This window comes from Pleurodeles waltl, chromosome 5 (assembly GCF_031143425.1).
Source record: "Pleurodeles waltl isolate 20211129_DDA chromosome 5, aPleWal1.hap1.20221129, whole genome shotgun sequence".
NCBI classification, from domain to species: domain Eukaryota; kingdom Metazoa; phylum Chordata; class Amphibia; order Caudata; family Salamandridae; genus Pleurodeles; species Pleurodeles waltl.
Window position 1 is genome coordinate 1,492,310,383 of NC_090444.1, and position 22,601 is coordinate 1,492,332,983.

A 22,601-nucleotide genomic window follows, 5' to 3' on the forward strand; every position below is an offset into this window, starting at 1 on the left:
AAAGAGGAATAACCCTCTTGGATTCATTTGTATGCAGGAATGTATCCTTTCATGCAAAAAAACTGTTCTGACCACAATGCATGAACCCTTGCATCATGGCTCAAACGTGCCTACATTGACGCTTGGCAGCCAGAAGTGCACGAGCACTATGCGAGAACAGAACTGTGCCATATCTTAATAAATATTGTGCGTTTCTGCCCTCTCCCCTTGACACAATTCAGCTCAGCAACTTCCTTCAAGGTTGACTGAATCTGCTTTGCAGTGTTTCCAGGATGCAAATAGTTTGACCTGGCCCTTTTTACTAATTCGCCTCCAAACTTTTTGCCTTTACCCCACCTGTTTTCTGAACCATTTATGTTGGTTTTTAAGACTGCTAGCCAGTGCTACAGTGTTTGTGCAGTCTTCTTTAAACTTGGTAAAATTAGCTTACACCCAATTGACACATTTCATTTACTTAAAAGCCTCTAGTAAAGTGGCACTACAGATAGGCACGACCTGTAAATTAAAGACTGCTTTTAGGCCCAGATTATATATTGTGCGACACACTTAAGTAGCCAGTTATAACATGTCTCAGGTCTGACATTGCAACTTGTGTGTGAATTTAAACTGTCAAATCGATCTGGCAAAATAAGCCTTTTGCGAGGCCTAAACCTTCCCTTTCAGTGTATATAAGTCACCCCTATGATATGCGCTAAATAGCCCTTAGGAGACGGTGCAGTGTATTTACAAAGTTGGGTATGCATTTTTAAGTTTTATGTGCCTTGGTAGTTAAAAACTCCCAAATTTCTTTTTCAGTACTGTGAGGCCTACCTCTCCCATAGGATAATATTGAGTTTCCTTAATACATTTAATAAGTGCTAACTTTTTGTTTGGGAGCAGGTCGAAAGTCATGTTTGGTGTCTGAGGAACTGTTTTTAAAACATTTTTAATGGTAAAGCCAGATTTTAGGTCACAATCCTGTAAAAGCCACTTTAGAAAGTTGACATTTTCTTGTCTTAACCATTTGGTGCCTACAGCCTCTTACCAGTCACTTGACTAGGTGTACTTTTGTGTATTCCTCCCCATCAGTCACACAGTATAGTGTTGGGGCGTTAGCAAGATGGGCATTCTTACTTGATGTGATGAGCAGGGCTGCCACCAGTATTAATTGCGCTCCAAAGGCACTGCCTCAGCTCACACACAAAGGACTCTAGATTAGCCTATTGTATCTGCAGACAAACGGGAACCAGGGCAGGAAGGCAGGAATATCAAGACACTTCTGTAGGTGGAAGACACCAGACTACAGCAAAAACTCTGTGCTGCCAGAGGACTGCCCTGCTGCTTGATGCCTGGCCTAATGTCATAAAAGGAAGACTGGACCTGCATGCTTCACCCCAGGCTACCTGAGTGACTCCAAGGCTAGGTAGCTGGCCTCCTGTTCTGAGTTTCAGGGACACAATAAGCTCTAGAGGCCTCCCTGCAACAGCCTGGTTGACCTGCATCACTGGACCTGTACGAGCCTGTTCGTGCCAAGCCAAGTTCGTACAAAGCTCTGGTGTACCCAACTCTTTGCTCTACAGCGCTGCAGCTGCAGCATCAATCAGAAACTCAAATCTGAGCTTAAGGCTACGGCGTTGACAGTCTGCACTGACCACCAATGTAGATGTCCAGCAATGACCATCTGCAACACCCAATAGGATATTCATACTACAGCAAAGACCATCTGTGATTCCAGGTCTGCTCTTTGTGCAACAGCAACTACTATCCAAGATGCTCTCCCTGCTCCTCAAGGCCTTTTCCACCTCAGGCAGAACTATTTGTGCTGGACTTTAAAAGGTAACTTTTTAATTGAGACTAACCTGGCCTATGTATGTAGCCTACAAATATTGCTGTTGACATGAACTTTCACTTGGTCTCACACAACCAGATAACCTCAAGTGGTGCTTTGTGCTTTAAGGCATTATACTTAACATAAAACTTAGAAACTGTGTATGTCCAGTTCTACTGATTGTATTTTTGCTGTTTTGATGTCAAGAAAGTTATTAAAAATGTACTCCATTCTTTTTCAAATCAGTGTGAGAGTTTTCTTGAATTGTGTTTTGGTTTCATTGTATTGCTTTTTGTGTGGTGCATAAATTCTTTACACATTGCCTCTACGTTCAGCCTGACTGCTTTTGTGCCAAGCAACCAGAGGTTTAAGCACAGGTTAATTGAAGAACATTTCTGGTTCACCCTGAAAGGAAATGTGGCAGTTAATTGAGAAGTCCTTGTCCCCCTCCCCAACCAACAACCTAATTTCTCACACAATTAAACATGCCAAAGATTTGAGTTTGTAAACAAAACTGTACATTTTCGGCTTCATGAAATGTTGATGAATTCTGCTAGGGACCTTTTTCCACTGCTAAGTGTACATTCATGAAGATGGAAAGTCTGCTTTACTGGAAGATTATCTCCTACTGTAAATTCAGTTTATGATTTTAAAATTACTCTTGTCCTGATTCTGCCAATCTAGAGGTGGTGATTCAAATTAGAAATATCTTTTTGCCACCTAAGTTATGTTTAAGTGTCTAAACAATTATTTATGGATTGGGCCTTGGGACACTAGTGCATCCTGTAATTCAGCTTAGTGGTGTATGTAGTGTTAGGGTTTTCGAGTTAACCCATATGGGATTAACAGGGCAGAATCGTCACTTGGATACAAATACTTTGAATGTTTGTCTCAATATTGGCTTAAAGTGCACTCTAGAGGACACGATTTGGTTGTATCGTAAAGTCACATTAAAGGTATCAGTGCTGGGAAAAAGAGCAGAATGTAAGTCCAGAGAAAAGTGCTACGAGACCGCTTCCACTGTCTCTGTGCTATGAGAAGGGCAGTTTACAGGTCAGCATATAGGTGAACTGGGAGTCATCTTTAGTTTGTCTTATAATGGGAACAACTCCAGAGCACAAGTAAGGATAGAACTGCAGACGCACATTCAAAAAATCTGAATGTTCCCCTTGTGCTGGTACACAATCTACCCTACAGGTAAGATTAGAGGTGCACCCTGAGAGTTTCATTGAATCTTCAACTCATGGAATGAGTGCATGATACACAGAGGAAAGAGCTGGATTGTGAGATATCTGTAGCTGTCTCACTAACTGGATTACAGTGCATGACACGCTATCAGATGGGTCTATCTGGATGTCTCAGGAGGGAGACAGTGGTGCATGGATGTGAGAGAGGACAGGAGAAGGAGGATACATTTGAGAGAGGAAATAAGTGAGATACATTTGAGAGAGGATTCTTGTGAGAGCTCTGTGGATATTTAACTGCGGGGTACCACTGCATAACCAGAGAGAATTGGGATGTATCGTGGCAGCCTTTGTCATCTATCATTACTTTCTTTGCTGATAATCAAAGGCCTGCATTGATATGATTTTTAAAGCCCTTTAGTACTAAGCTACCAGAGCAGGGTGCAAATTAAATCAGAGCGGCATTTGTGTGCTCTGTATGAATCTTAAGTGTGTCATATGATCCACGCTTCCAGCCACTATAGAGCTACGTTGCATGAGTTTGATTATTGAATCAGTGCCCTGAGTTACAGCATGATTCGAGGCAGGCCCGGGTGAGTCTGGGATCTCCTGATATCTCATCACTGGGACTGTGGCGTAAAGCAATTAAGGATAAAGCTGCAGTAAGGATCTATTGATTTGATACAACTGTGTCAGGATAGAAGTGCACTGTGAGAGCTCTACAAATGTTTCAGTACTGCTAAAGCAGTGCAGGACAGGTAAGGATAGCCAACCATTGTGAGCTCTGTGCCAATGTCTCAACAACTACAGTAGATATTCTGTTCCTAAATATGAGGGCATTGTATGAGAGGCACTGTGCAGCAAAAGCTGCAGGACTCTGGGATTTAACAATGTGGTTGCTCTTCCAAAGAAGATTGACTTTCCACACTTTTGGATTGTAGGCCTCTTGCAAAAACATTCTGAATACATGAATGCATAGAAGCCCAGGGTATAAACTGCAGTTGTGTGACATGAACATTTATGAAGGCTGTTATCCCCCAACTTTTTGCCTGCCTCCCTCCACATTTCTGACACTGTTTTTGCTGGTTTTCAGACTCTGCGCACTTTACCACTGCTAACCAGTGCTAAAGTAGATGTGCTCTCTCCCTTAAACATGGTAACATTGGTTCATTCCCCATTGGCATATTTGATTCGCTTGTCTCTAGTAAAGTGCACTACATGTGCCCAGGGCCTGTAAATTAAGGGGCATATTTATACTCCGTTTGTGCCGAACTTGCGTCGTTTTTTTCGACGCAAATTCGACGCAAAACTAACTCCATATTTATACTTTGGCGTTAGACGCGTCTAGCGCCAAAGTTCATGGAGTTAGCGTCATTTTTTTGCGTGAACACCTTCCTTGCGTTAATGGTATGCAAGGTAGGCGTTCCCGTCTTAAAAAATGACTGCGATGCATATGCGTCGTATTTATACTCCCGGGCAAAAATGACGCCCGGGAGTGGGCGGGTCTAAAAAACCTGCATTTGCGCCGGATTTTAGCGCCTGGGTCAGGGCAGGCGTTAAGGGACCTGTGGGCTCAGAATGAGCCCAGAGGTGCCCTCCCCTGCCCCCAGGGACACCCCCTGCCACCCTTGCCCACCCCAGGAGGACACCCAAGGATGGAGGGACCCACCCCAGGGACATTAAGGTAAGTCCAGGTAAGTATTTTTTTTTATTTTTTTTTGTGGCATAGGGGGGCCTGATTTGTGCCCCCCTACATGCCACTATGCCCAATGACCATGCCCAGGGGACAGAAGTCCCCTGGGCATGGCCATTGGGCAAGGGGGCATGACTCCTGTCTTTGCTAAGACAGGAGTCATTTCAATGGGGGATGGGCGTCGTTAAAAAATGCGTTGGCGCAGTTTTGCGTCAAAAAGTATAAATATGGGCCTAAATTCTACTAGTGGGCCTGCAGCACCGGTTGTGCCACCCACATATGTAACCCCTTAACCATGTCTCAGGCCTCCCATTGCAAGGTCTGTGTGTGCTGTTTCACTGCCACTTTGACTTGGCATTTAAAAGTACTTGCCAAGCCCTAAACTCACCCTTTTCCACATATGTCATCCCTAAGGTAGGCCCTAGGGCACGGTGCTAGGTATGCTAAAGGCAGGACATGTACATGTGTGTTTTGTATGACCTGGTAGTGGAAAACTCCTAAATTTGTTTTCTACTACAGTGAGGCTTGCTCCTTTCATAGGATAGCATTAGGACTACACTCATATACTGTTTGAATGGTAGATTCTGATCAGAAAGGGTAACAGGTCATATTTAGTATGGCTAGAATGGTAATAGAAAACCCTGCTTATTGGTGAGGTTAGATTTTATATTACTATTTTAGAAATGCCCCTTTTAGAAAATGAGCATTTCTCTGTTCTTAAAATCCATCTGTGCCTTACAGCGTGTCTCCAGTCAATGTCTAGGCTGGGCTGGTTGATAGCTCCTTGTGAATTTGACCCAGACAACCACAAACACAGGACACTCAGTCACACCTGACTTATCTTCATACTGAATTGGTCTCCCTGGGCTAGAAGGCTGGAGGGCCTGATACTTACATTGCAAAGGGTAGTGTCCTGTCCCCACACAATGGACTGCCACACCATGTATTGGGACCCTGGCAGACAGAACAGTACTGAAAGGGGAACTTGTGCACTTCAAAACCACTCTTTGAGTTCTCCCCCTGTTCAAAGGTATTTTTGGGTATATTAACTGGGTCTCTGACCCCACCAAACCAAACACTTCTGGACCTGAACCTGCAAACTATCATGAGGAACTGGCTGGCTGGCCAAAAGACTCACCTGGACTACTTTGCTGAGAAGGACTGCTGCCCTGCTGTTGCCTGATGCCCTCTGACTTTGCTGAGCAGTGCTCTCCAAGGGCTTGGAATGAGCTTGCCTCCTGTTTTCTGAAGTCTCAGGACCAAAAGACTTAGGCCCATATTTATACTTTTTTAGCACCGCATTTGCGTCTTTTTTTGGCGCAAAAGCGGCGCAAACTTGCAAAATACAATTGTATTTTGCAAGTTTGCGCCATTTTTGTGTCAAAAAGCTGCACAACTGCGGCGCTAAAAAAGTATTAATATGGGCTTTAATCTCTTCAGGAAACTCCTTGTGCGCTGAAAATCAACACACAGCCTGCTGGAAATGACGCACAGCCGTATTGTGACTTAGAAATTGTTACACAGCTGAACCGGAGCGACGCAGCCCGCAGATTCGAAGCAGCACCTGCCTTGCAACAGAAAATTCAATGCACAGCCCTACCGGATTGATGCATAGGTGAACCAGAATGACACAGCTGATTCCCAGAGTGGAAACTCGACGCAGGGCCTGTCGTGTGACACAAAATTCAATGCATCGCCAGATTGGGTCAACACAACACCTGTGACTTTTTCCAGCGTGCCCAGGATTTACCCGCATTATACCTGGGCATCAAAAAGATCCCTGCATCGCAGTGCGGAACCAAGACTGTGTGCCAAAAAATAATGCAAACCCCATAGCAGCGTGGAAAGAAATGACACACCATTTATTTGTGCAGGGTCTGAGAATCCGACACTCACCCTTTTTTTGTACACATCTCCGGTGGCGTAGTGTGCTGGTTCATAGTTACAAGACAACACAAAGCCTCCTTGTGTGGCATTTCATGACCTTGCAAATATGGTCGCCTTCCATGCATAACACTGAACGAAAGGGGTGTTCAATGGGTGTTGCTGTAGGTGTTCCCATGCAAAAACCCATGGAATCCGAAGGAATCTGGCACATTCTCAGATTTAAAAGTCTGGGAATGTGTCAGATTCCTATGCCACTTCAGGGGTGGTGTTACAGTGGCGTAACTGGGAGAATTAACATTATTTCTTCTTGTTTTCCTTCTATGTGTGCAGTATTCTAAGCACACATAGAAAGAGGAAAATACTGTTCATGATTGTTTATATGCAGAAATGTGTCCCTTTCCTCACTTAATCAATCATCCCTGCAACGCAGGCACCTTTCCACCATTGCCTACGTTGGCACTCGGCAGAAATTTGTGCAGCAGCGCAGGGGACAAGGATGGGAATGCGCTGTATCTAATATGCCCCCCTAATGGCCCCATGGTAGCACTGTATTTATAATACAGCGCACCATGGCGCTCGTTAGGAAAACTGCATTCATGCCCTTTTGTTTTGACTCAGGTCAGTGCCACAAAAAGGCTTGCAGCACTGCCCTGTGCCAAAACGTAGTTAATGGGGTCCCAAGTATTTAGGTCTCGGAGGCTTTTAACTTTAAAACAAAGGGTGGCATGTGGGAAGGAACCAGAATATTCTTGGGATATGCAGATTTTTTAGTTGGCCTTGTACTGCTGCTCTTGAGTTGTGAATACATGTTTTGAGCTCCAGAAGAGTACCCAAGTCCCTGCACACCCTACGGTGCAGAAGGCCCCCAGCCTTATCAGCCCTCCACCCAACCCTTCAATGTAAACCCAGGGCATTAAATATCTGTGTTATATGGGAGACTAGGGGGCATATATATACTCTGTTTGAGCTGAATTAGCGTCATTTTTTTCACACTAATTCAGCACAAACTTACCTCCATATTTATATTTTGGCACTAGACAAGTCTAGCGCCAAAATATTGGAGTTAAAGTCATTTTTTGCCTGTGGAAAACTGCCTTGTGTCAATGAGATGCAAGGTTGGCGTTCCTCTGCAACAAATTGTGCCATCTTTATCCCCCGTGCTAAGATCAAGCAAGGGTGGATGGGGGCCTTTAATAATAGTGCTAAGCCTGATTAGCCTCATTATTTAAATCCCGGATCAGGGCAGGCATTAGAGGGGACCTGTGGGCCTTTTTCCATGATCAGAGACCATGGAAAGAGACCACAGGTGCCCTTCCCTAGCCACTGAGACACACCAGAGGGACAGCAGAGGATGGGGGACCCGATCCCAGGTACGTATAGGTAAGTATTTTTTCTTATTTTTTTGTAGTGCCATGGGGGGGGGCCTTACTTGGGCCCCCCTACATGGCACTGTGCTCAATGGCCATGCCCTGGGGACCTATGTCCCTTGGGCATGGCTGTTGGGGTGGTGGGCATGACTCCTGTCTTATCTAAGACAGGAGTCATGTTCATGGGGTGTTCACGTTAAAAAATGGCGCAAGTCTGGTTAGAGGCATTTCTTATGCCTCTGCCCATACTAGCGTCATCCTTTTACGTTAAACCCCCTGTTCCCCCTACAACTCCCCCACCCGGCTAGAGTCCTTTTTATTGACGCTAGCCGGGCCTTACTGCTCGATACCGTCATACCATAAATATGATGCCCAGCCGGCATCCTAGGATGGCGCTAGCCAGCGGTATACTTTTTGATGCTAAACAGCGTTAGCGTTAAGAAGTAATAATTTCGCGTAACGCCAATGCTTCCCTCCAACTTTGGGCACTTCTCAAACCCTTCCCAGTTCAGAGCGGAAATGCAAGGGTGGGGGCAGTTTTGGTGACCCGAAGAGGGGGTCATCTACATCTGTAGAAAAATAACGTATTTGCTTTTACCTCTTCTCATTTTGCCTTTGAGTTTGAGACTGACCGCCCAATAGTGTGGCCAGAGTAAGGAGAGAGGTTGGTCTAATCTGCAGTGAAATAACACCTATGCCGAACTCACTCTCCCTCACTATAGTGCTTAATTCCCCAAAATGAATTTTCCCGTTTTTGCATTGACTTTAAACCATTTTAAAACAACGTAAACACTATAACTACTTTAATTATATCAAACGCCTACTTGTTTCTATATTCAACCAATTAAACTGATAGAGACTCTTCACACGCTTATTAAGTAAAACACATATGACTCTTAGCTCACTTGCACTATAGACTACTTTGGAGGAGCTGCTTATACAATTATCTGAACAGATACCGCCATCTAGCGGTAAATACATGCCTCATCTTTTCAATGGAATATTACGAAGAATACATATTAACGTTTATTAGCGAGTTCCTGGGATTACTTTACCACATAGTGTATGGATGGTGTACATTCTTATAACTGTGAATATTTGTATAATAGAGTATGCGCATATGTTGAATGATATAGTAGTGCTGCCCAATAATCGTGTTTGGACAAACTACAGGCATGGATGTTATTTAGGGGTCGCCAGGTGTGGCAACTACGACCCCGGCTTGTCCCTTGCAACCTCTGGCACTGCCTTTGAGACCCCTGCCCTCAGAGGTTGTAAAATCAGTGCCATGAACACAGTAGCAGCTTGTCCTTATGGACGGTTTGGACTCCATTCTCTTTGTTTTCTATCAATTTTTTTTTTTTATTGCACGAATAGTGAAAAATGTTTCATTATTAAGTATTAGTGTGATAAAAATCGAGCACAATTAGCTTGAATCAGGGGCGTAGGTTCCTGGGGAGGGTGCTATACCCTCCGAATAAATGAATTTTATGATAATAAGTTGCTTTCAGTCGGAAATGTTGAGATGCCTGCCGGATTTCACCAGGAATGTTTACATACATTCAGACAAAAACGCACACACACTCTCTCCCTCTCAGTTTTCAAAGTCACCAAAAATATTGGTGATTTTACAAAACAATGGGCCAAATTTACAAGGAACTGGGGCAGCGCTGCACCAAAATTGACAGCGCCGCGCTGAGTCAGTTCTGAAACGCAGGGAAGCACCATATTTGCAAAAATACGGCACGCCACTGTTTTTCCCCTAGTGCTGGCGCTAAAGTTAGCTGCCAGCACCAATGTAGGCATCCTTGCATTAAAGTGCAAGGGTGTTTGCGATGAAGGGAATGATTGATTATGTACAGGAATGCAACACACACCGAAGTTACAAATCGTAATTAATGAATGATTGTTTAAGTGCAGGAAGGAACACCTTCCTTCACATAAGCAATCATGCATGGCCTTTTACTCTTTCTATGTGTGCTGCAGAATGCAGCATCTATGGAAAAAGCAAAAATGAGGAGAAATAAAAGTATTTCTCCTTGTTGCACCATGCTAGTTTTTGGCGCTATCACAGATTTACATATTCTTGTAAATCTGGGGCAGGGTCAAAAGCAATGGATGTTGTGGTGAAACAACCACAGCAACACCCATTGCATGCAGCTCTGCCGCAGAAACGTGGGTCAGAGGGGCCCATATTTGCAAGGCAGCATTAAGGCAAAAAAGGTGTATTAGCGCCGACTCGTAACTATAAAGCAGTGCACAGTGCCACCTTTGAATCACAAAAAGTGGCACTCCGGTGGCGCTAGGGGCTTGTAAATATGCCCTAATGTATTTTCCATCTCCTAGTACACCTACCAATTGACATTCCTCTCACTTTCCACTCACTCTTAGCCCCCGCATGCACCCTGCTTGTCATATAATGAATTTAAACATTACATGCCAGTCTGATTTCAGAAACTCTGCAGCTCACACCTCCTCTGGCTTTGAATATGACCTTCCCTGGCAGCTGAGGTAAATAAAAAAAAAATGCTTTTGAATGTATGCTGCATGTGTGCTTGGGGGTGAGTGTGGGTTTACGCAAAAGAGAGGGTTTGTGTTAGAGTGAATGTGTATGTATGTGTAAGTATCTGTGTGAATAAAGCTGGTGGTAAAAGGAGTGTGATGTCACTTCCGCTACCCCTGGCATTTTGGTGAATTGACATCCATGCTTACAGGTAGTCTGATCACTTAGACTCATTTCAAGACCAGAAAAATAAGTGGAACTTTGTGTAAGTTGGTTAGATATCCACTGTGTTTATTGTGCCATTTCATGTGTGTAATAGATTCAAGCTTGTAGTATTATATTTTTAGTTGACCCTTTTTGCCACTTTTTTTTATACACAACTTCAGACCATGTCTGAAGTCTTGCGTTTTCTATATCATTTCTTTAAAAAAATTGACTGATTTGAATTTTGCCCTAAATTGTCTTATGCGAGACATGAGAACTTTAAGAACTGCAATACTGACTGCATATCTTTGGAGTGATCAATCAGTACTGAGTTCTTGTTCTCTTACACATCTCTATCCACTCCTATGTTGTTCTTCTTCACTCTTTTGTGGGACTTCTTATAAAATTGTCTGGTCATCTGTTTGCATGGGGATAGCCAATGAGCTGTTTCATACCAACTCCAGGGCTATGTTATTCAAAAGCATCTCTTTGCTATTGAAAGGCAGTATGACTTTAGAATTGTATATTTAGGGGTAAATGTATCAAACAGTTGCATCACCTTTGCACTACACAATGCAAAAGCGACACAACCCTCAAAATGTGATTTATCAAGCCATGCAAAGCCACCTTGTGTGACCCTGAGTGGCTTAATAAACCTAGAGCAATGCAACACAGCACAAATAGCTGCATTGTGTTACTCTACCCCATGGAGGCGTTCCATGGGTGTTTTCATGCAACACCTATGGATTTTGACACATTCCCAGGTTTACCATAAGTGGTAGACCGGGGAATGAGCCATACCCAAAGTGAGGCATAACAAGGAGAAATATGTCCATTTATCCTAATTTTTTCCTCTTTCTATGTGTGCTTCGTTCTGTGGCACACATAGAAAGAGGAAACTGCATCAGGGTATTGTTTTTGTGCTGGAAGGTGCCCCTTTCTGCACAAAAACAATCCTGCTGACAATGCAAGCACCAAGGTGCAAGAGTGCCTGAATTGGTGCTAGACAACACATTGTACAAAAAGGACATGAATGTGTTGTACAATGCTAGATACAGTGTTCTGCCCTTTCCCTGTCATGCAGCACAGCAAAATAAGGTGAATTTCTGCAATGCGTGACTTGTGGGAAATGCCCCCCTTAATTCTTTTATAAATACTATGGACTTTATATGCAAAGAATTTGATGTGATTTACACTTTTGAGTACTCCTGGCGTACTTGTAATTTCTAGGAGTAAAGCTGTAAACAGGAATTCAGTAGTAAGCCAGGAGTATTCCAAGAGTAGGTCACGGCTACTAAAAGGAAATCCTTTTGTGAATAGCCCCCTGTGTCTACTATTCTAATAACTCTAAATTTAAGAAGCTTCCTTTTGCCATGGCAGCCCTTTCGAAAGGTTGGGGAGGCAAAACAATCTCAAACAACAGAACTCCTGAGTAGTCCATTCATGAACAAAATAATATTTATCTAATAGTGGGTTTTTAATATTTTTCCATCTATAAGCATTCTTCTACATGAAAAGGGTGAGCTTTTAATAACTGCAGTTCTAGCAACTTGACGGTGTCTATGGAAAGTTATTTTTTGTTACCCTTTCTGAGATTAGGGACCTCTATTCAGAATGTGCCCTCCTCTTTATCGTTATGGGTACCATTCCCACAACATACAGGATTCCACATGGTGCTGCAAACATGACAGCAAAGCCCCCCCTTCTGTGCTATACCCAACCTACCCAACATGCACTCTTTATGATTTTAGCTATTTTACTCATGCCAATAGCTGAATATAAGCAGGGTGTATTGATTAGACCAAAATATGAATGTTTAAAGTGCCAACAAGCCACCTACAGATCCTATTGGCACCTTGGTGGCCGTCAATCAGGGGCGGCCTGTCCACGAGAGTGGAGAAGCATCTCCCCACTAAATAAAATGCCTCAGAACTGAAAAATAATATGGAAATAAACTTTTTTTTATTACCTTTTTATTCTTTAGCATCCTGTCCTGAACTGAGTGTCAGGAAGGGGGGGGGGCAATTGCTGCCAAGTGGCAGCAGGGAAATGTGCACTTGTTTAAAGTGCCCATGTCACTTTGGCCAGCTGTCTTATGATGGACAGCCTGACATGCACACGTTAAACATCTCTAAACCAGCTGTCTGAAGACAGAAGGGTTGGCGAAAACACAGGCCTCTTCTGCTCTTGTGAGCACTAAGAAAGCCCTTTCATCACCAATCCTAACACTGCTTTCATGGTGATTACTAGCATGAAATCTGCACCAGGATTGGCTAGAGCAGTTTCCTGGGTTCCGTTGGGAGTTGGAGCCAGGAGAGGAGAGACAACAACAAGACGTTGCAAGGTAAGTGCCACTTTTTCTAATCTTATTACTATTGTACCCCCCCCCCTTTTTCCCCCATTGTACATATGAGCCAGCCATCACTGCCGCCAATAACTCTCAAACTCTGAACAAAGAACAGTCAGCTACAGTGACAGCCTCTCTAAAGTTCACCCCAGCTGCTTCTCTGGAGCAGTGTTATGGAAAGGGTGTAAAACGTGAAAAGTTTAACCCCAGTAAGACACAAAGGGGCTCATTTACATACCCTTTGCGCCGCAGTAGCATGATTTTGTTTTACTCTACGGTGGTGCAAAACAGTTCCCCACACCATGCCGTAATGTCACAATTGCACCAGTTTGTCAACCCTTGAACCACTTTATAACTGCACCAGGTATAATGTATGCAAGTGAGGCATTCCCCTGCAGGGAGACCCCAAACAATGGTGCTGTGAAATCTACAAGATTTCACTGCACCATTCTAGCATTAAACTGACCCTAGGTTCTTTTCAATGGGCCTCCCTAAGCTTTGCTAGACTAGCATCACAATTTTTAACACTAGTCCAGCAAAGCGCTACAGCTGCATCACAAAGTTTGATGCAGTTTTCCTAACGAGCGCCATGGTGCGCTGTATTATAAATACAGTGCTACCATGGGGCCATTAGGGGGGCACCAGACGACACAAGGAAACTGATGCACCAGCTCCTTGTCAATGAGGCCCAAAGTGTTTGTGCTTATAATTGTACAGTCTGAAAAATAATTTAACTTGTTCTTTGTAATCTTGGTCATGACAACAAAAAATACCTAGTAGTAAATTTGTGACAAAGTGCTACATCTCTGAGTACAATGATCATGGCATTGTGTGCCCATATTGCCACATGAGCAAAGCATTATATACTGAAGAACTCCTGTTGTATCCAATGTACTTTGGACCATATTTACCAGAAAGTGGTGCATCAGCTTTGATGTGCCACTTTCTTTGGGTCCTTCTGCACCCTGGTAAGGATACTATGTGTGTGCCATATTTACAAAGTGGCGCACCATGGAGCACGTTAGGACAATAGCATCATAATTTATGACACTATTGTGGTACTTTGCAGGATTAGCATCATAAATTGTGGAGCTAATCCTGCAAAGTGAAGGGAGGCCCATTGAAAGTAAAGGGCATGTCATTTTAATTCCTGCCTTAGGCATACATTAAAAATTATGCTAAAAATGGTGCCCCCCTTGCCAGGAGTAATGTATGCAAAGGTGGTGTTGTGGCACAGGGAGGCCCAAAAACATGGTGCAGTGAAATCCACAAGATTTCACTGTGTCATTTTTTCTGTCATGTTTAATGCCTGCTAAGGTCAGACATTAAAATGATGCACCCATTGAAATCAATGGGCATCCCTTCACTTTGCTGCACTAACGTCAACATTTTTTACCCAAGTGCAGCTAAGCTCCACAATAACATTAGACGTTTTAACGCTATTGTCCTAACAACTGACATAGTGCACAATATTGTAAATAAGTCGCACCCATGATGTCAATAGGTGGGGCAGGGGTGACGCAAGAAAACTGGCGCATCAGTGTTTATGCATCAGTATTTTGTAAATCTGCCTCATAGTACTTTCCTCATATGAACATAAGAATGACTTGTGGAGATACTATTTCTGAGGTTTCCTCCATATATCAAAGGTTACTGACATCAACTAACTAGTGACACCAATCTTGATTTCTCTGTATTTTAAAGTGGTATTACCTGAATTACACCGTTGAGGCCTGATTTATGAAAAGTTAGCACCGCCGTTACGTCTTCTTTTGACGCAAAAGCGGCGCAAACCTACAAAAGGCCATTGGTGTCAATAAGTGAAAAGACATACATGTATTGTAATTAAATCCCTGAATTTGTATTAATTTTTCATATTGACATAAATGATGTTGTCGTGCTAGAAGCTGCGTATCACTATCAATACTCTCAGGTTGATCTCTGCTAATTACCCATTGTTTCACTTTGGTGCAAATTTATCACATTCTAGCATTCCTAAAACATTTCTAAGCTATAATGTAAACTAGGTCGAGGAGACATTTTGTTACACCACATACATTTTGTGTAATAAGCTAACACTATTAAGTCACGTTGCTTAATTACGTGTCATTTGCTGCAAAAGTTCATGGGATAACGCAACTGGTCATAACATGAGCAGTAACTGTTTGTGATGCTTCTGTTGTTTTTTTTTAGCCCTCTATCCATTTGTTTTAAAATGTACTACCAAATGCCGGTTTTGTATTTTGCGTCGTTATGCATAATTGTGCCTATTTTTTCAGAAATGTTATATAATTATTCAAACGCAAATTATGACATTTGTAAAGCTTTGTCATTTCCAGCCTGCCAAGTCTTCTTTAGGAAACGTTTAGTGAATTTCTGAGTAAGCCTATGCATTTTCACAAGCATAAATGTACGTGATGCATAATTATCTCTCTTGAAAATTCCAGCACCTTCGTGCTGCTGTTTTCTACAGAGGGAAAATATTTTCTCTGGAGAATTTCCATCCCTTGAAAAAGCTGTCCCCCACAAAGTCTAGGGTGCTTCTTCCAACATCTCATCCTGAAAAATGATTTATGCCTGCGCTTGGTAGGACTAAGGGGCATATATACAAAGCTCTTGCACCGCCCTTGCTTCTTTTTGATGCCACAGCAGCGCATTCAGGCCCATATTTATACTTTTTAGTGCAGCATTTGCGTCATTTTTTTATACAAGGGCGGCGCAAACTTACAAAATACAATTGTATTTTGTAAGTTTGCGCTGCTTTTGCATCAAAAAGCGGCACAAATGCTGCACTAAAAAAGTATAAATATGGGCCTCAGTCTTCCATGTTTTCACAGGGACACATTTGATCCAATGGGTTCTACGTTGGAAAATACCTGAGCTGGAACCAACTGTGCCACAGTTAATAATGTATGCAGGGTAGGCATTCCTTCTTAAAATCTCACAACTGACGCCGTGATATTTACTAGTTTGGCAACGTGTGACGCATCGTTTAGATGCATAGTGCTAAGCCTGGAATGCGCCCAAATTTGGTAAATCAGGTGTAGGAAGTGAGGCAGTGGCTGTGGACTAAGAATCTGACAGCTGAAGTCACTTAACACACATCCATTTAGGAATAGGTCCCAAGTCCAGCCAAGCCTACGCCAAACCACAAAAGGTAAGTACACACATAGGGTAGGAAACACATGAATTGCCACTTTGCATTACATTTACTTGCATCCATTCACATTACAGTGCCACTCATATGTCAAACATACTTAGGTATCTTTGGACATATAAGTAGACTGTGCCCATAGCCATACTTCATACTTGAATGCTTTACATCCAGCACAAATGGAATCTAGCTTAGGGTGGGTTTTCCAATATTTCTCACCACATTACCTTGGTCCCCACATAATAGGCCAATTTCATCAGTTAGAACAGATGCATTGCCTCTGTTTTTCAACGCATTACTGAAGTTACGTTTCTCGTAAACCCAACTTAAGGCAATGCACTGCTTTTGGGGAGATGCTTTACGGCATCCTTCCCACGCGTGTGTCAAAATGTTTGACGCACCTTGGTAGCTTGTAAAATGATGCACCATACCATAGATATGGTGCATCCATTTCACTAGATTCTGTCGTTGTGCAGTGTAAGATATTTTGATGCATCCCTGAAGCAACATAGCAATGCATCACTTCTTATAAATATGCCCCTTGATCTCAACCCTTTTTCAGTATGAGAAAGGGTTTAGAGAGACGTTATGAATACCCACAAGCACAGTAAGCAACATAAACATATGTTTGTGGATGTACACAAGCTTTCAAATCAATACTCGTCTTTGAATGTATATTTCCCACCACTAAATTCAGTTGTTTCTGCCTCATAAATAGGGTTGTGAGAGCAAATGACTTTGCAAAATGGGGCCCAGACCAATAAATGATTTGTCGGCTTTGCATTACTTATCTAATGAGAACCCAACACAAACTGGTCAGGTGGGTTTTACTATTGAAAGCAAATCAGAATTGCATTGAATAGTAACCCATAGCAACGCACAGTTGGGCAATGCGCTGCCTTGTGTTACTTTGTATGAAGAGGGTGTTCCATGGGTGTTCCCATCCAACCACAGACTGGTGTAGACCCAAACCCCACTTTTTAAAGAATTGCAGCCAGGGATTTGCACCAAAACCTACCCCTCCTCGAGACGAAACACCCTGATTTACTGTGATTACCCTCGATCTCTTTTAGATATTCCCCAAAAATTACACATTTTGCGATTCTCTGTAATTTCAGCATGTGACATGTGGAAGTTGTATATTTAAGATTATGATTGGTATGCCCTCTAATTACTTTATTCTCATTGGTTCATGTTTTTTTTTTTTTTTAGAATCAAAATATGTAGCTTGGTAGCGAGATTAAAAAATAGAAACACTTATTATTACGAAAAATCCAATGAAGCAATCCAACACGATACCAAGGGGACTCGCATGTCTTGTTCATTTTAAAGCATATTATTAATGATAGCTTTGATGTTATTGTTTTCTGTTTTTTTCCCCAGATGGGAGTTTGTGTTGTGGATACTGCTGTCGCCGGACTGGGTGGTTGCCCATACGCTAGAGGTGCCTCTGGAAATGTAGCCACAGAGGATGTCCTTTACATGCTACATGGCCTTGGGATTAATACAGTAAGTTGCTAGGTTGCATTACGCCAGCAGGAGGGGCTCTAGTACTGCCTTCAAAATAATATCGTTCATTTTCCAACTTTGTTTCTTAGATAGAGGCCAATGTTTACAATTCTGCAGACTTTACGGAGACTGCGATGAATGGTATGGTATACTCCATACATCATACAAATATTTTATAAACGCTATGTACTTTGGTTTGTAATAATATGAATAGCCTGCTAGATATTTATGTTATGAGCGAAAAGGAAACTATCCAGAAAAAGCACTAGCAGCAGATGGCCACATCGAAGCAAAACGATGTACAAATGGGCATAAAATATTGGTGAGTCTTTCTGCCCCTTCTGTGCCTCCCATGGCTGTGCTGTATCTTATCTTCTACGCTTGCAGTGCTGCATGGCATCTGCGCCACAATCTAAGGGAAAAGTGTAAATAAAACCACACGCTTGGGGTGTAAAAACAAGAGGCAGACCTGGAAAGCCCATGAAAAGGCAAAATAGACGTATAACATGCACTAAGTGGCAGATTTATGGATAGTGGCGGTCCACCGATTGCAGCGCCACTTCCTGCGCCCCTTAGCACCCCCCTACCGCCACAATGTGTGTGCTGTATTTAAAATACGGTGCACCATGGCACAGGGTAGGGGGCAATAGCTTCATTATTTATGATACTATGGATGTACTCTGCAGGTGTAGTGCCAAAATATTGGCGCTACCCCTGCAGAGCACATAGGGCCCCATTCTAAAAAATGGAAGGCCCCTTTTAATGCCTGCTCTTCAGTAGGCGTTAAAAGTGCCATGAAAATGGCAAAAGGAAATCTCATTGATTTCCTTACGGCATGTTTTGACTCCCCTAGCAGGGGAACGCCCCCTTTGCGCTACATTATGCCTGGCACAGGCATAATGTAGCACAAAGGGTTACAGGGTATGCATGCATTGTGCCACCCTGTAAATAAGGCGTGGGGATTTTGGCCTCGTTGGGCCACTTTAAAATCAAAAACAAACAATGTAGTTAATGTGGCAGATATATATGCTCCTCAGTGAGTCTAAAGTCAAATGAAACCATAGTGTTTGAAACAATGCAAACTATCAATTGATCAATCAATCCGAATATTTGTAAAGTGCACTCCTCACCCGTGAGGGTCTCAAGGCGCTGAGGGGAGGGGGTGCTGCTACTGCTCGAACAGCCATGCCTTGAGGTGACTCCTGAAGGTAAGTAGGTCCTGTGTCAGTCGCAGGTAGGTGGAAAGAGTGTTCCACGTCTTGGCGGCGAGGTGAAGGAACGATCTGCCACCGGCAGTCCTTCTGTAGCTGCGTGGGACGGTGGCAACGGCAAGGTCGTGGAGTGAAGCTTTCGGGTCGGGGTGTAGAAGGAGAGCAGTCTGTTGAGGTATTCTGGTCCGGTGTTCTGTAGTGCCTTGTGAGCGTGGGTGAGAAGTTTGTAGGTGATTCTCTTGTTGATGGGGAGCCAATGTAGGTCTAGCCTAGCTCCTTAATGATGAATGTTATTCTTATAGTATATCATCAATATATTTTACTGATTGTATACAGCAGCTGTTTGATAATATCAAAAGTTCTCCATACAATATTTACCACACCAAACAGGATAAAGAGAGCACAGGGAAAATGCTTTGTCAAATCCAATAGATCAAGGGCCATATATTCAAGACTCTTGCTCCGCCGGTGCATCATTTTTTGTGATGCTACAGCGGTGCAGAGTGCAAATCTGTATCCATGAGGCCACACAAGGCCACTATGCATGGCTGTTCAGGGCCTAGTAGAAATTATGTAAGACAATGCACCACAGGTTGCAACGTTGCTTTACACTGCATCAGGGAGGCATTCCATGGTGGAGAAACTTTTCTGCTTGTGCCGAGCCAGTGTTCCCTCACATGGTTGGGGACAGGAAAATGAGCAGTCCCCTCCTCTGTGGTCACTCAAAACTGGTTCTGGTGGTAGCTCCATCCCACTGGGTCAGATGTCAGCCTGTCTGTGAGAACAAACGGTTGCCTCCTCAAGTTCTCACTTTACATTTACTTGGGGAAAGGCAGCCCCCTTTAGAAGTTAATGAAGTTAACTTTAACTGGTCTTTTTGCAGGAGAAAGATAAACACATCCCCACTTCCAAGTCATTGTACCTGTTCTGGGAGCGGTTTTAACACCTCACCAAGGTAAAGAACTGTCTGGGCAGCTGATGAAGAGCTAATGCAAATAATTCTCCAGGTTCTTTGGGCAGAGAAAAGTTAACTTTCTTAATGTTCCTTTTCTTAAATATTTATAAAAAATCTGACTACACCATCGACTTGGGAATATAATAAATATTACAAATATTGATTGAACTACTTTCCCAGCTGCTCCCAAAACCTAGATAGCAGAATTAATATTTTAATCTACACTCTAGTTTTTCTTATACAGGTGTATAGAGTTCTGCAGGAAAATACCTTTTGTGTTTTGTGTCATTGTTACAGTAGGGACATGATAACTACCTTTCTATGTGTCCCACTTGTAAATAGCATGCACCCCCGCAGACTACAAGGCCTACCTAGGGTTGGCTTATTATAATTTATTAATATTTCAACTTTCTCTTTCCCATAGTGTTATTTTTATGGGTCAGACTGCAGGTTTATACTGCAGCAGTCAGGCTACAGTGCTAGGCCCAAAACCATGTTTTCCTGTGACACATGCGGGATGACTACAGTCTGCAGATGACATTTATGTTTCCATGCCATGAGTTTAGTTTTACACTCTGTGCTGTGGCCTTATAGGAGAGTTAAATCATGGATTAGTTAAGTTCTACATGTTTCAGGGGTCAGAGCCGATACACTTCATGGTAGTGCCTAGTGTGCAGAGTCTAAAAATCAACTCTAAGATTCAGTAAAAGCAAGGCTTACCACACAAAAGGGCCATTCTCACAGTGACCATGATACAATCAGTGGAGGATAATAATCTTGAAATGTCAATTAAGTATGGGGCAGCCACAGTATTCAGCTGTGGTATATCACTTGGTAGAGATTGAAAGTGCAGTAATTTGGCCTAACACAATGTGTGCATCAGTATCACATTTGGCTGCTAGAACTTTCAGGTGTAAAATTATGCTACGTGCAATACTAGCATAGGTGTGCAGTACTTTTTTAAGCACACCACATTTATAAATAAGGTCAAGTGGAAAAAAAGATCAATTTTTTGAAAGATTTATTTTTTTCATCCTTGTCACAAATTAAGTCAGATTGTAGTATCACATTTAGAAGCAAAATAGAGCTTAGAAGCAAAACACCCCTTAGCACAACAATGAGGAGTGTGGAATTTGTGGGGAAAATCACATTTATGTGCAAAATACATTTCGGATTCCAAATTATTCCTCATTGCGCAATCACCACTAGTGCAATATCACTCTAAAGGGCATATTTACAAGAAACAACGTACAACTGTGCTAGCAAAGTTGTGAGTCAAAAAACGCTGGCTAAAGTCAATTCCTTCAACCATGCATGCGCCAGCGTAAAAAAATGACTCCAACCTTTGCGACATGTTGCAAAAAACAAAATCCGCTAGCGCTGCAAAAGTGGTGCTAACATAATTTGCAGCATGTTTTCTGATGCTAATCATGCTAGCGTCACTTTTGGCCTTAAAAGCGTAAAAAAACAAACCTGCAAGAACACCAAACAGAAGCCAAAATGGAGAAGTCAGGACTGGAGAGACCACAGGGAGACCCCAATCAGCCCAGACAGACTCCCAGGAGAAGAGGAAAATTAGGTTCAGTGAGAAGAAGAATCAGATCCTGATCACAGAGGTGATGGAGCACCAACACCAGCTCTTTGTCACCCCTAAATTGCCAATAGTGCCAATAAGTAGGAAGGAGGCCAGATGGCATTCCACAGTTGATAAAGTCAACAGTGTGGCAGAGGTGAAGTGGACTGTGACGAATTGTAAGAAGAGCTGGCACAATTGTGAACGCAGAACAAATGAGAAACTGGCCAGCAAATGAAAGGCAGCATTGCAGACCAGACATTGAAGTCCTACACCCCAGGAGCAGATGGATGAGCTGAAGGAGATGGTGATTCAAAATGCCAGAACACTCGTATGAAATAAGATAAGAGTCTGTGCAGCTAGGTTCTTGGTCTTCAGAGAATCAATATATAATCCAAACAGAGTTAAAGTTCAGTGTCTTTATTCTTGTGCGAGGTTTTCATACATGTTCATCACATCAGAAAGATTCCATATGTGGTCATCACAACAACATCCAACAGCCAACACGTGTTTCGTCTCTGAGAAATTAATCTCATTGACTTCCTCAGGGCAAAGTATAAGTAAGGTGTTAACATGAATAAATGGCTTATCCTAATCAAGTAAAACTCTTCAAGATAATGTACGATCAATATAGAAAGAGTAGTGGGAATCACGTGACGGGGGCAAAGCACTATTATCCCCGAGTCTTCGTGAGGAAGTACTCATAAGTCAGCACGTATGGATCCAAAATCTTTTACGGTGCGATCTATAAACAAAACAGTTATTTTGGGTACATTTTTGTGTTGGGGGCGCTGTGTCTTGCTCCCCGATAATTAAGCTGCCGTGTATGTAGAGAAAAAGGACGTGTAAGCCATCCATCTCATCTAGAAGTATAAGATATAAGTAGGAAGGAGGCCAGATAGCATTCCACAGTTCATAAAGTCAACAGTGTGGCAGAGGTGAAGTGGACTGTGACGAATTGTAAGAAGAGCTGGCACAATTGTGAGCGCAGAACAAACGAGAAACTGGCCAGCAAATGAAAGGCAGCATTGCAGACCAGACGTTGAAGTCCTACACCCCAGGAGCAGATGGGTGAGCTGAAGGAGATGGTGGTAGTTGTCATCCTGGAGGAGTTGGAGATCGTAGTCTAGGGGCAGGACACTGCAGCATATGATGAGCAACAACAAACATAGGATAAGTTGGAACGGGGCAATGTTGTAACTAACTA

The 22,601-nt window shown here is 42.8% G+C and overlaps 1 protein-coding gene across 1 annotated transcript in view; it reads left to right on the top strand.

Moving 5' to 3' along the window:
* HMGCLL1 (3-hydroxy-3-methylglutaryl-CoA lyase like 1) overlaps window positions 1-22,601 on the top strand; it is a 456,170-nt gene that overhangs the window by 365,116 nt on the left and 68,453 nt on the right. Inside the window, exon 8 of the mRNA XM_069236772.1 lies at window positions 17,530-17,655. Within this exon, the coding sequence (XP_069092873.1) occupies window positions 17,530-17,655 (126 nt within the window). The remainder of the gene's footprint in view (window positions 1-17,529; window positions 17,656-22,601) is intronic.